At 47.5% G+C, this 13,750-nt stretch overlaps 3 protein-coding genes and 2 non-coding genes across 5 annotated transcripts; 3 read left to right on the top strand and 2 right to left on the bottom strand.

Moving 5' to 3' along the window:
* Positions 1-4,472: 4,472 nt before the first annotated feature.
* TRNAR-CCU lies at positions 4,473-4,545 on the bottom strand. The gene has a single exon. It is a non-coding gene; the product is annotated as a tRNA-Arg (tRNA).
* A 98-nt stretch (positions 4,546-4,643) lies between these two features.
* LOC119303150 (tetratricopeptide repeat protein 4 homolog) lies at positions 4,644-8,249 on the top strand. The gene is made up of 7 exons (XM_037580244.1): positions 4,644-5,077; positions 5,177-5,368; positions 5,451-5,651; positions 5,775-5,855; positions 7,093-7,237; positions 7,603-7,689; positions 7,787-8,249. Exons 1-7 carry the CDS (start codon positions 4,751-4,753, stop codon positions 7,855-7,857), a joined length of 1,104 nt encoding a protein of 367 aa, XP_037436141.1. The 5' UTR covers positions 4,644-4,750; the 3' UTR covers positions 7,858-8,249.
* Positions 8,250-8,644: 395 nt separating this feature from the next.
* LOC119300091 (universal stress protein PHOS34-like) lies at positions 8,645-10,236 on the top strand. Its single transcript, XM_037577160.1, has 3 exons — positions 8,645-8,864; positions 8,965-9,190; positions 10,109-10,236. The coding sequence occupies exons 1-3, from the start codon at positions 8,645-8,647 to the stop codon at positions 10,200-10,202; spliced, it is 540 nt and encodes a 179-aa protein (XP_037433057.1). The 3' UTR covers positions 10,203-10,236.
* On the bottom strand, positions 9,384-9,580 carry LOC119304448. The gene has a single exon (XR_005148276.1). It is a non-coding gene; the product is annotated as a U2 spliceosomal RNA (small nuclear RNA).
* Positions 10,237-12,460: 2,224 nt separating the features above from the next.
* Positions 12,461-13,508, top strand: LOC119298000 (universal stress protein A-like protein). Its single transcript, XM_037575557.1, has 3 exons — positions 12,461-12,755; positions 12,849-13,077; positions 13,174-13,508. Exons 1-3 carry the CDS (start codon positions 12,461-12,463, stop codon positions 13,265-13,267), a joined length of 618 nt encoding a protein of 205 aa, XP_037431454.1. The 3' UTR covers positions 13,268-13,508.
* Positions 13,509-13,750: the final 242 nt, after the last annotated feature.

Genomic DNA, 13,750 nt, shown 5'->3' with positions numbered 1-13,750 from the left:
GGCCCGTGTCACAATCCGTTGTTGATTGAGGTATAGTTTGAATTGTGTACTAAATTTGTTCGAATTTACTTAGGCAGTATATGGTTGTGCTAGAGGCTGTACACATCTTAACTGTAATAGGGCGAAAAGTCTCGTGCAGACAGATAAATGAGCTACATCGAGGATAGTTACGGGGTTTTTACGGGCTGGGAGAAGTAACAAGACAGCTCAGCTGGTCCGTGAAGTCTGAGCCGGCACTAGCATTTTTGCAGATAAATAGTGGCTTTTATTTTTTGATGGATTCCACGGTTACAAAAGTGCTAGGATAACGGTTACAAACAGTTGAATAAACAACAGCAAGTTACTAAGACTGAGAAAGACATACCATCTTCGGTGAAGAAGGCCAGTTGATTTCTTTGCTGCTGCAATGGGTTTTTGCTTCTGTTAGTTAGATCATGTTTCCTTGTATGTATAAGAGAAATAATCAAGTGCCAATTTAACTGAGTCCCGAGTTGTTCTCAAATAAGACTGCAGTTTTTCTTAACTTTCTCTTTAGTCTTGATTTGTTCTTTCGTGTTATTTTCTATTCATTTATGGTTGTCAGATTTGAAACCAGTGTTTAAATCGCCGCACGTAGAAATTTCTATTGTGTAATGTTGTGATTTGTGTGCTGTGGTGGCAGGTGATGATGGATCCTCCAGCAGTTGTTTTTAAACCCATCGATCGTGAGTTCGTGACCATACTATTACTGATCTGTATGACCAGAACATTCAGCCCAGTTTTTTTTTATTGGATCTGGGGTCTTACGGTTAGTTGAGGTCGATGTTTCTTTGCATCGCCAGCGTCCTGTGGTTTCTTCATGGGCATGTATTGTGTCAGGATGGTTGTAATCTGCAGCAATCAATTTGCACCAGTATGCTACTGTATCTTGGCCAGTTGAATCCAAGTGCATTACTTGATTGCTTGAACTGATTTACCTGGTGCGGTATTATTGATCATTGGTTGCTTGGGTTGCAGAAGCGAAACATATAAAATTTGGAAAGAGTATGCAAAATATAACACTGACATGTTGATTATTTCAGTAGTCATTCGAGTACGGAGTGACATAGATACAGAGCACAGAACCATGACATGGACTACATGATCTAAACTACATTGACATTGACCCACAACGTCCACAATCTGGACTAAGAATTACTGTCTGCCATTCTTAGCAGACTGCATCTTTATTCACTCGTGCGAGAAGCCCTTAGTCGCCTTGCTTCATTTCTTCTTTGGATCTTTTTGACCCTTTGAGGAAAGAGTTCTTTTTGCTGCTTGCCTGAATGCATGAAAATGTCATCAGTGAAAACTAAAAAGCTTCATAATTACTTCCTCTGTACCAAAATATGAGACGCTTTTGCAGTTCAAATTAAACTACAAAAGCGTCTTATATCTTGACACGGAGGGAGTAGTATCTTTGGAACAGTATTCATTTTGAGCTCGAGCTAGCAGGTGGGGGCGTTGCGTTAAAGGCCACTGTGTATGTCAGCTGACATACTTCCAGTCTCCCAGAGAAAGAAAACTGGGCATCTTCTTGAGCCACCGAAGGAGTGCCCGAGCGGCCAAAAGACTGATGATGCCATCCCCCGTAAAGGCTTAGCCTTTTTATCAGGAAATAATTGTAGCGATTTGCTGCTTGGAGTAACCATGACAGTGTATTTTTTGCCTAACAGAGCAGCAAGTTAAGATAGCATGCTGCCGATCTGACTCCTCGATCGTGTAAGCCTATAGAAATTGCGGGTTCTTCCCCACAATAGCTTCACCCTGCTCTCCGAAGATTGCAAATTCCGCTTCTTCGACACTACTGTGCTCTACATCTAGGGCATGAAGCATAATCATGTACCTGTAACAGTAGATTTGCAATTTATGATTGGTATTATATGCCAATTCTGTGGCGTCATAAAAATTAGCGGTTTAGGAATGGAGCATACAGGGCATCCGTATAATCATTCTATTTATTTTTCCTCCAGGCTCAACCATTCCCACTATTTCAGTAACATGAGTTCTTGATAGAGAAAGGTTTAAAATAAACCTTAAATTTGTACTCTTAGTCTAAGTTGAATCCTGACCTTATACAATCCCTAAAGCTAGCACCTTGTACTCTCTAATCCCGGTCTTTCCCGGATGATTTCTGCTAAATGCTCATTCGTCGCGCAGGGGAAAATGATTTTTTTTGAAAAGGGAAATTAAACCCCCGGCTTTTGCATCAATCGATCCATACAGCCATATTTATTAATTATTCAACAAAAGACTAACAAGAACATACATCAAGCCACCCGAAGCCACCACTCACACATACAAACTCGATAATGTGGAGTGCTCTCACCCCCCATATCTAAAATTGGTGTCGTCACTGATCCATCCACATAACGTATGGGAACCAACAGCCGGTGCAGCAGACCTAAAGCGCACACCACATGCACACGTTTTAGAAGCCGCCATCATCATCGGACCGCTGACCCATCTTCAAGAGAGAGATCTGCATCACCCTTGCCAGTCCGGACATCCGTTGACGCCACCACGGCGCCACCGCCCTGCGCGCATTCATCTAGACGCAAAGACTCTGGAAGATCTGTCGTGCGTAGCACCTGCCGACTAGGCATGACACAACATAGCACCTGTCGGCCAGGCATGACTTGACATCTCCACTGAAACTTTGTGCAAGATCTGTGAACCATGCATGAATTCTTTTTTAGTACTTGTGTAATTGAACATCTTGTTGAATCATGTATGGCCGAAATATGCTCTTGTTTGTTTCTGAAATAAGCTTATCTTTGTTGCTGAAATGGGGTATTGTATTGTGTTGGAAAATGCTCCTTGTAGCTGCTGTTATAGCTCTTTTTGCTCAAGTTCTGATCCTGAAATATGCTCCTTGTAGCTGCTGAACCATGTACTATTATATGATGCTGAAATTTGCTCAAGTTATGCTACTGAAATATGCTCTTTTTGATGTTGAAGTGCTATTGTTTGTTACTACTATGTTTGGTTAAATATGCCTGGGTTCAGGGAATGGGCAAAAAATGAGCCCCGCGCATGGTGACGGTGACGGGGAAGGGTTTGAGATTTTCTCGTGAGGATGGGTTTGGACAGGCAAAACCCGATGGGTTTCATCCCCGTTGCCATCCTTGACTCGTGGCTTGCATCGGGGAAGCTGGAGATCCACCCGCGAGGGGTGGGGGGAGGCGAGGGAAGAGGAGAGCTCCACCACACGTATAGCCAGCCGTAGTGCATCCCAAGTTGTGACCCATGGCTTGTACGGGAGACGTAGTAGCTCCACCATGTGTGGGTCGAGGGATATGTTGGAGGAGGGGAGTCAGAGATGAGGCTCGGGGCTGGGCGGTTCAGTAAGAGGAGGGGAGAAGAACAAGGTCAGGGCCTTCTGGATCGCTAGGAGGGGGACAGAGAGATTTTTCACGCGAAATTGGTGCGGGACTGTTAAAATGGGGATGGCATAGATTAAGAGAAAGAAGAAGATGAATATGACACATGGACCCGCGTAGTTAGCGACATTAGCGTGTGATCCCGCTCAGGATTTTCCTTTTCACTATGCGCCAAACATGTATTTAGCAGAAATCAACAGGAATAGACCGGGATTAAAGAGTATAGGGTGACAGTTTCAGAGATTTATAAGTCAGGGTTTAACTCGAAGTGAGAGTACGAATTCAAGGTTTATTTCATACTTTAGTGGTGCTTGCAATCCTCATGACAACTAAATTTGCCAATGTGGTACAAATTAGTTCATGTATTTAATTAACATATCTTGTGCACTCACCAATGTGGTTTCTCAATTGTTCACTTTGTTTCATATCTACTTTATGGCATGAAAATTTTGATGTCATTGTAAAAAAGAACTCTAGCCGAAGATAGAGATGCAACTCTTCAATCTTAAGGAGTAAGGGTGTTGTGAGAACCGGGTGCTAACTCAATGGCCTGAGTTTGTAGTGGCAAAGCCACGCACTCTCTTCGAGTCTATACAGTAGACTCCGTTGGGGTGCGATCCGTGTTAAATTGCACAAATATCTCATCACATATCTACATAACATCCGGTTAAGTTTTTTGCCAATGTTCAGGACTAAGGCCGCTAAAGACAATTTGAATAAAAACCATGAACAAGTAGCAGTTTACTGGTTAGAACGCCAATTCTTTGGCTTCAGCCCCGAGGTGTATGGATGTTGAAAAACAAGTTTGACTGAAAACAGCTCGGTCCAAGAGCAAGAGTGTTCAAAATAATTTTATACAAAAAAAAAAAGTTCCGGATAGCAAACCCATCAGGAGTTCATTTTCCTTCAGTGGTACCAACCGGAGGGTGGAAAATAGTGCAAAATACCACTCGTATTAACTAAACAAACAGCTTGTTTCCGAATCATTTAAACAAAAATTGTTAACAAACAGCTTGTTTCCGAATCATTTGAACAAAAAACTGTAGAAATCGACCCAAAAAACAAAAATAACGCGCCAGGTAGGGGTCGAACCTACGGCCTTCCGCTTAGGAAACGGACGCTCTATCCACTGAGCTACAGGCGCCTTGTTGTATGATATGCAACGGAACCAATTTTACAACAATCACATAGTAGATGCATCTACGGAAGCTTATTTGGACGGAGCACAAACCCTTCTCGAAGTCTACTAGAAACACCGGAAGCGGCGGCGGGGACAGCACAGGGGAGGAAAAGAAGCCAAGAGGCGGCGCCGCCGATCCACCCAGACCGAGAGCACCTTGGCCGACGGCATGGCGCTGCTGATGGAGCCCGGGTCGGAGCCCCTGACGGAGGGCGAGAAGGCCGACCTGGACGCCATCGCCGCCATCAAGGAGTCGGCGGCGCGCGAGTACAGGGAGGAGGGCAACCAGTTCGTCAAGAAGGGCCGGAAGCACTACCCCGACGCCGTCGACTGCTACACCAAGGCCATCGCCCAGATGGGCGCCCTCTCCGCCCCGAACCCCGACGCCTCCGTCCTCTTCGCCAACCGCGCGCACGTCAACCTCCTCCTCGGCAACCACCGCCGCGCCCTCGACGACGCCCAGCAGGCCGTCCGCCTCTCCCCCTCCAACCTCAAGGTCCGCACGCTCGCTCGCTCTAGATTACGCCTCTCTTGCTCCAATTTCTCGGATTTGGCGAGGAAGCCGCCGTGTGATGTGTGACATTCGTGTAGCCAGGCGCACTACCGGGCGGCGAAGGCCGCGCTTGCTCTCGACCAGTTGCCCCAGGCGGCGTCCTTCTGCCGGCGGGGGCTCGAGCAGGACCCCGCCAACGAGGAGCTCAAGAAATTCCTCGCGCAGGTGGAGGCGCAGCAGCGCGAGCGGGATCTTAAAAGGGCCAAGGTTGAACAGGCCATATCCGCCGCGAAGGTCTCTTCTGTTCCAAATTGGCAGTTGAGCATTTCCTTATTCTTTTCCTGTTTGTGTAATTGACTGTATTAGATGCATATAGGATCTTGCTGCTGCTATAGAGAAGAGAGGGCTGAGGCTGGGGAAGGCAGCATATCAGGAGCTGACCGGGGTAAAGAAGCCGAAGCTGGATGAGCAGGGCGTGCTCCACTGGCCAGTTCTTCTGCTCTACCCGGAGGTCATGTCGAGCGACTTTATTGAGGATTTTCCGGAGACTGATATGTTCTCGGATCACCTTGATCTCATATCCTTGGAAAGTTACGTGATACTTTTTCTGATAGTATGTACATGAATATGCATAGATACTTTCATCACAAAAAGGAGGAGGAATGGTTTCTTGAATTCCTGTTATCCTTAATTATCAAACATGTTCTCAGAAAGTTCTCCACCTTTGCCATGGGATGAGAACCACGCTTACACAAGGGACGCTATTGAGTTGTATTGTCAGGTTTGTTTACACACTTCGAATTTTAATTGAGGGTTAACCTGTAAGGCTACCTTCTGCAAAGTGCTAGCGCCCACAGATGATCAAATTTTCTCTATCTAAATTTCACGAGGCATGAGTCACAACCTCTTCATACAACATGAAAACAAAACATTCATGCCCCTGTGATGTGTATATACTACACACATTGTCCTTCTGATTTATTTTTCCACTAGATGATTGTGGGCCAAGTTTTTTCGATCCAGACCTTTTTGTGATACTAAATTTTGGGGAATGCAACATAAGTTATGCTATTGCTACTTAAGTGTTATTAGTAATTTCATTTGTCCGGTGCTAGAATGTCAAGATGGTAGCTCTAGCCTTTGTGGCCACATTCTGAAAATTGTAGGATTATCCTTTACCAATTTTACAAGTGGCAGACTCATGTGAGAAAACTAGGAGCTATTGAAAATTCAGATTTCAATGTGATCATTTTGATCATCGTTAGCAGCAGCATCCAGTCCAGTTTTTGAAGTTATCTTCAAATTTAACAAATCTGTAGGATGGTTGCTCCTTCATTTACAACTATTATATTATTACAGTCGACATAACTGTCACTACTTGAGAGTTAATATATACCTTCTGCAAAGTGCTAGCACCTACAGATATCAGATTTTCTTCTAAATGGCATGAGGCAAGTGCCACGACCTCTTCATAGAACATTAAAACAGAACACTGATGCCTCTGATGTGTATATGCTACAGACAATGTCCTTCTGATTTATTTTTCACTAGATGATTGTGAGACAAGTTTTTTCGATCCATACCCTTTTGCTACTAAGTTTTGGGGGATGCAACATAAGTTATGTTATTGCTACACTGATGTAGTTAAGTGTTGTTGTTGGTAAATGGTTTATCTGGCAATAGAATGTCGAGATGATAGCTCTAACCTCTGTGGCAATATTCTGTAGCATTATCCTTTACCAATTTTAACAGTGTCGGACTCATGTGAGAAAACTCGGAGTTGTTGACAATTAAGATTTCAGTACTATCATGTTGATCATCATTAGCATTATCCAGTCCAGTTTTGCAAGTTATCTTGAAGTTTCACAAATCTGTAGGATTTTTGCTTTTTCATTCACAATTAGGATTACAGTCAACATACCATTGTCAGTACTTTGACACAGCTTTAGGATAGAAAAACTTTCTAGTTTCATTTCGTTGCCTTGCTGGCTAACTGGTATTTCCATTTGATACACTAGGCTGGTGATGGCACGCCGTTCTCCAAAAGTGAAATGTTAAAATATCTTCTGGAAGGCACTGTCGACTCAGGGTCACTCACAGAAAGCCTTGATGGGGAAGATGGAGAACATGATACTGTGAAGGGCAGCACAGCTATATCACCAAGTATGTAAAACATATTCCTTAGGTTATTTCTCTAAATTTACATGATGTACAGTAAAAAGACAGCACGATGTGAACTGTGATTCTGTCAATTTCAGTATGTAATACTCCCTCCGTTCCTAAATATAAGTCTTTTAAGAGATTCTACTATAGACTACATACGGAGCAAAAAGAGTGAACTTATACTCTAAAAGGTGTCTATATACATCCGAATGTAGTCTCCATAGTGGAATCTCTAAAAAGACTTATATGTAGGAACCGAGGGAGTATGTCCAATCTGCCATTAGCAGAACTACATTTACTGCAACATGCTATAATGCTGTTATGCTGCGCTGATAAGTAGTTGTATTCCATTTCAATGTGTGCAGGCCAGGGTAAGTGGATCAAAGTAAGAGAAGGGAAAACTCTTCAGGAAGCGCTGCAGCATAAAGACTACATCATCCCGGCAGTACCTGGTCCGTTCTTCAACCTGTGTATACTTTGCATTCGTACGTATAGAATGCTTGACATTGTTCAGCGCAAATAAGAGCTTCCATTAATTCCTGCGTGCAGTGTTCTTTGTGGTTTCAAGGAAATCCGCCTTCCATTCGAAGTTCAAGGCTGGGAATTGGTCTTTGCCGTAGAGCTGCCGTGTAGTAGTTCAGTTCACCATCTCTGGAAGAGGCCAAGGGTGCTATGGGTATATGATCAGGAAAGAGGAAGCTGGCAATTGTCAATTGCCGTATGGTCCTAGAAGGTTAATACTACTTGAGAGAAGATGAGTTGTGCTTAATTAGCACTTGTGTGTCTTACAAGTTCTTCCAACCACTGCTTGGTTGGTTGATGGCTCAGGATTGCGTTTCTAGAGGGAGAAGCAACCGAATATGCAACTTTTCATGTGTATTTTAGCAGTGGGCATGACTGAACTTTTTGGGATTTGGCATGGTCATACTTGCTTCTCTGTATGCCCAGAACAGTACTGATTTGGATGCGATTATGTTGTTCAATTCTAGTTGTGGGCATGATTTAACTTTTTGGTACTACCTGTGGTATTTCATTCTGAAAGGTTCATCTTCTTGGTCGGTATCAGTATCACGCCATCCAGCCCACAGAAGAGAGAGGAGACGCTGGTGCGTTGGGACTTGACTTGGAGCTGGGGGACGCGCTGGCGCACCGGAACCGGAGGAGCGGCAGGTGTCGCCAGCTCGCTCGCCGCCGTGGACATGACTGCCACGCGCAACGAAGACAAGATGTCTAGAGAGTCGAAACACGCCGTGTCTATCCCATACTGTGCCGCCGCGCAAGAAAGCCAAGCGCCGGTTTTATTACCGCCCGTAGGTGCGGATATTTATAGGAACCAACGATCGAAGCGCTCGCTCGAGGCTGTGTCAGAGTGTCAGTACCGGTCTTACCGCGAGTGAAGGCATCGTCATGGAGGAGGTGAGCGCCGAGGCCGCGGCCATGGCGAGCGGCGTCGGGCCGGAGGGCGCGACGATGAAGGTGGTGGCCGCGGTGGACGCGAGCGAGGAGAGCCTGCACGCGCTGTCGTGGGCGCTCGACAACGTCGTCCGGCCCCACTCCGGCGCGTCCCTCGTCGTCGTCCACGTCCAGCCGCGCGCCGACCACTTCGCCTACCCTGTCGCCGGGCACGGTACCGCCTGTCCTGTACAACAAGCTAGCTCACACGCACACACACGTACGTACGCTCACGCTCACTGACGGAACTCGTTTGCGTGTGCATACGGAGGCAGGCCTACAGTACGTCCCGCCCACGGCGGTGGACTCCGTAAGGAAGACGCACGAGGAGAACTCCCGGCGAGTCGTGTCCGTCGCGCTCGACGTGTGCAGGCAGAAGCAGGTGAGCGCCACGGCGGCGGTGGTGGAGGGCGACGCCAAGGAGGCCATCTGCCGCGCCGTGGAGGACATGCACGCCGACCTCCTCGTCCTCGGCAGCCGCGGCCTGGGCATGATCAAGAGGTACGCGCATGCCAATGAGATCACCACGCGTGAGCATCTTCGATAACAGATTGTGATTCTGGGTGCAGTTCGACTACTTCACTGGCAGAGCCAAAGATACTAAAGCACAGCTTAGCTTTCTTCAGTGTTCAAGCGACTTGAATTGCAAACATATGGAAATCCTTAAATTTCAAAATTTTAATGCTTGATTTGGTTGGGGTTTGCCAGGTCCAGGCAGTAGTGCAACGCCTGGACGACACATGAGAGCCCTGGCAGCAAGCTACCGTGGTGGGCTCTCCCCCATGAAAAATAAATTTAATATCGTTGTGGACACATGGTCCACATATCAGATATTAAACTGATAAGAACAGATACTACACTTGATCTTAGCCAAAAGGCCGAGAAAGGTATGAGTTGGAACATTGAGCTGGGTCTCGTTTTATAGCCATCTTTCCCCAGGGTTTCTCCTCCGTCCGCGATGTGGTACTAAACCTGCTGCTGCCCTCTCTTCTATGCTCCGGCAATGCCACCCGCTGCTCGGTTGGGCCCAAACCGAGAGCCCGTAGCAGGCCTTACCGAGTCACGTCATGGGCTTTTCTGTTCCTGTTCCTTTTTCCATTCTCTCTCTTGCAGCTTGCCTCCTCTTCTGCTTTTCCCTTTGTGCCTTCCCTTCTTATCCTGGTAGCATATTGAAATGCATGGCTGGAAGATGTGCAATAGCTAGTTAACTTGCCTCCTTAAACAGTAGTACATTTAAGAAAATCCAATGGCTAAAGAAAACACAGTTGTTTTTTAGTTTTTCATGTTTATTTACTATGAGAGCAAGCCTTTATCACCGAGACAATAGTCATGTTGCTTGCAGAGTTACAAGCATATGCATAATAAAACTCCATGGATCATCAAGCCACGCCTTGACCCTGTGCTGGTGGTGTGTTGCAGGGCGTTGCTGGGCAGCGTGAGCGACTACCTCGCCCATCACGCCTCCTGCCCCGTTCTCATCGTGAAGCCGCCCAACAAGGCGCACCACAAGTGAAGCTCCAACTCTGCTGCCACTGTCGACTGAATGTCTCGAGTGCCTCGTGCTTCCAATAAAGATGTGATCGAGCTCATGTGCAGTACTCTATGAACATCCTAGAATGTAGGGAATAAACTGTTGTTTGGCCGCAAGCACTTGCTGAAATTTTTAATCTTGGTTAGTGCAGTTGTTCCGATGCATTACATTGCCATGGACGTAGTGTTCTTTCTTCCTTGAAGTACAGAGTGCGGTGATGCTGCTGAAAAACAGGCACATCTCGAAGAGTTCGGTTCGCCAAACACATGACCAGTACAAGACCTATTGATCACAAATACTCCATAATTCGCTCTAAAAAACGTATTCAGAATTCCTATTCATAATGCAGAGCATGAATGACCGTCGAAGCATGTTCTGTTTCTAAGCAAGCATGCTTTTGTTTTAAAATGGAGGCAAAAGTTTTGCCTCGTCTATTTAATGAAGAAGAGGGTAGAGTTCTGTATTACAAGGCCGCGAGGCCCACCCGCAATAAACATGGAATTACTCTCCTGGTAGAATGTTTCCCAAAATAACAAAATTGCATCTGCCAAGACCCAAAGCTTGGTCTAGTCTTTGATGGCCTTGAGCAAGATGGTCTTCGGCTTGCTCTATTCTCGAAATACACGGGTATTTCTCTCGTTTCAAATGGTCCAACTAATGAGTATTGTAAGCGACGCCATTGCTTTACAATTGACCTTGTTGTTGCGGAAAGATTGACCCACCAATCCTTGTTGGGGCTCTTAAGGCGCCAAGAGGAGGTGTCAAAGTTTTCTAAGTGTAGTCGTTCGTTAGCCAAGTTCGAAATATGGAGGGTTTCTCGGCACTTGAAGAAGAGGTGTGTCCGGGTTTCTTGATTTCTCTTGCAAACAAGAGAAAGACCGCAATTTGGCTACCCGCTTGGCCAATTAGTTGTCTGTCTAATTTTTTTCTTGATGGGCCAACAAAGCAAATAATTTGACTTTGGGCGGAGCCCACGCCTTCCCAACCATGTGATCCATAGGTGAGTACAAGGTTCCCATAAATTACGCAGAGTAAGGGGTGGCCACCGAGTATTCATCAAGATGGAAATCACTGATGCCGATCTGAGGGCCCTAGCCACTTCAACGATGCTCCTCATGACGCGCTCGGTGGAGGAAGAGGTTTTCGTCGTCCATGCTCCATCCGTGCTCCCCTCACTTTGCCCCAAAGCAAGGGAAGAAACCCTCCTCTGGGGGTAAAAGAACTACCGACCACGACCGCCATCATCGCAACCGACGAGCTTCCCTCCGCTGATGCCCCCCAAATGATTACCTCCAGAGCAGGAGTCACATCGATTGGTGGGTCAATGGTCGTCGCATGCGGCTCTCTGCAGATGGGGGACGACACCATGATTGCCGACATCAGGTCAATGTTGGACCAGGCGAGGCCGCCCACCCATCGGTCTTGGATGACGTGGTTGTCGGCATGGATGGGGGTTGGGGGATGGCACGACTGTGAATGGGAGTGGGAGGTGACTAGCAATTGGGAAGTTATGAGTCTAGGTCGCAAAAAATAATCGATTCGGCCGTTCCCCTCAGTCAAACTTGAAACTGCTTTAAGTTTTGCGTGGGGCTGAAAAACATATGCAACCCAGCCAAACAAACACCCTATTTTTGCACCGCACCCGTCTGGTTGGGCCGGATGCAACCTATTAAACACGCCACTAGTGATACTTCAGTAGATGACGTTACGGTTTGATTTGGCACTAAGCAAGCGACGACACTGTTGATAAACCTGGGCATTCGTCGGGCCGGGCTTTTCAAAGCACAACCTCAAAATCTAAAGCTCAAGCCCGGACCGGCTTGGCCAAACGCTTTTTTTAATTACAATAATAATATCTAGTAGGATATTTAAAATATATATTACCTATATTTTCTTATAAAATAATGGTTTGTGCCTTGATCAAGCTTATTTTGAGGCCTCTTGATCGGGCTTCAGGCAGAAAAGCTGAGCATGAGCCCAGCCCGGATGTCGGGCTTCTGGGCCGGGCTGTCCATGTGTGGGTCTGTTGGCATGGCACGCGCAACGGCCGAAAGAAGCCAAGATACACCGCCCGGCCGCCGGACGCAAGCAGGAGCTGACGAACGCACGGCGGGAGCTACGGACCAAAAGCCACCGCGTCCCCCTCGTCTCGATCTATCTATCTCGGGCCGTCCACATCCAAAAGCTAGCGGCGCCGACCGTGCGCGCGCACGCATATATACACACGTGCACGGTAGGTGATGTGGTCGATCGAGGCAGTGATCGCCAGGCACGAGGCCAGTCTCACCGGGAGCGAGCGCGTCGTCATGGAGGAGAGCACCGAGGCCGCGGCGACGGCAAGCGGCGTGGCGCCTGGAGCCGGAGACGCGGAGGCCGCCGGGGCGCCGGGCTTGATGAAGGTGGTGGTGGCCGTGGACGCGAGCGAGGAGAGCCTGCACGCGCTGTCGTGGGCGCTCGACCACGTCGTCCGGCACCACCCCGGCGCGTCCGTCGTCGTCCTCCACGCCCAGCACCGCGTCGACCGCTCCGCCTATGGTACCAACCCACTCTATGAACTCGGCCCGCGCGCGGCCGCGCTCGCTGACGCTGAAGGCTGACACGTTTGGTGCGTGCGGCGTCGTATCGCAGCAGGCCTGGCCTACGTCCCGCCCACGGCGATGGACGCCATGAGGAGGACGCAGGCGGGGAACACCAGGAAGGCGGTGTCCCGCGCGCTGGACGTGTGCAAGCAGAAGCAGGCGAGCGCCACGGCGGCGGTGGTGGTGGGCGACGCCAAGGAGGCCATCTGCCAGGCCGTAGAGGACATGCGCGCCGACCTCCTCGTCCTCGGCAGCCGTGGCCTGGGCATGGTCAAGAGGTAAGAGGATTTCGAGTCTGCCACACGAGTGAGCATCTTTTCGATAGAGTAGTAGATTGTGTTTGTGACCGTGTGCGCGTGGTATTGTATTGGCAGGGCGTTTTTGGGCAGCGTGAGCGACTACCTCGCCCATCACGCGTGCTGTCCCGTTCTCATCGTCAAGCCGCCCAACGAAGCGCGTCACAAGTGAAGCTCCATCTCTACTTCTGTCAACTACTAGTACGGAGTAGTTCTGAACTTCTGTTTTTGTAATGTCTCGAGTGTCTCGTGTTTACAGTGAAGGATGTGATCCTGTGTAGTGGGCTAGTGGCATGTATGAAGAAACCAGGGAGTGAAACTGTCGTATGTCTGCAAGCGCTTGTTGAAAAGTTTAATCTTGATTAGTGCAGTTGTCCCAGTGCAAACGTTGTCATGAGGAAACTAGTGTTGAAAAGAGATGCCATGATATAACTTCCTTCATGTCCGTACTTCAAAGAGTCAGGGATTTTTAGTTATCTTTTTTCTGTTTTCGAAAAGATGCATACGGTCATTTTGTTAAAGTTGATGCAAAGCAACCATCAACAAATCGAGTACAAGACTTGAATAACTACGAGAGACACATGATATGAAATCAACACCTACTACTAAGTCGACTTCTTTCGCAACAACACATTTTAAAGAAATGTCCCCTCCT

This window comes from Triticum dicoccoides, chromosome 5A (assembly GCF_002162155.2).
Source record: "Triticum dicoccoides isolate Atlit2015 ecotype Zavitan chromosome 5A, WEW_v2.0, whole genome shotgun sequence".
NCBI lineage: Eukaryota > Viridiplantae > Streptophyta > Magnoliopsida > Poales > Poaceae > Triticum > Triticum dicoccoides.
The sequence above is the reverse complement of the archived record's forward strand: the minus strand, read 5'-3'. Positions and strand labels throughout refer to the sequence as shown.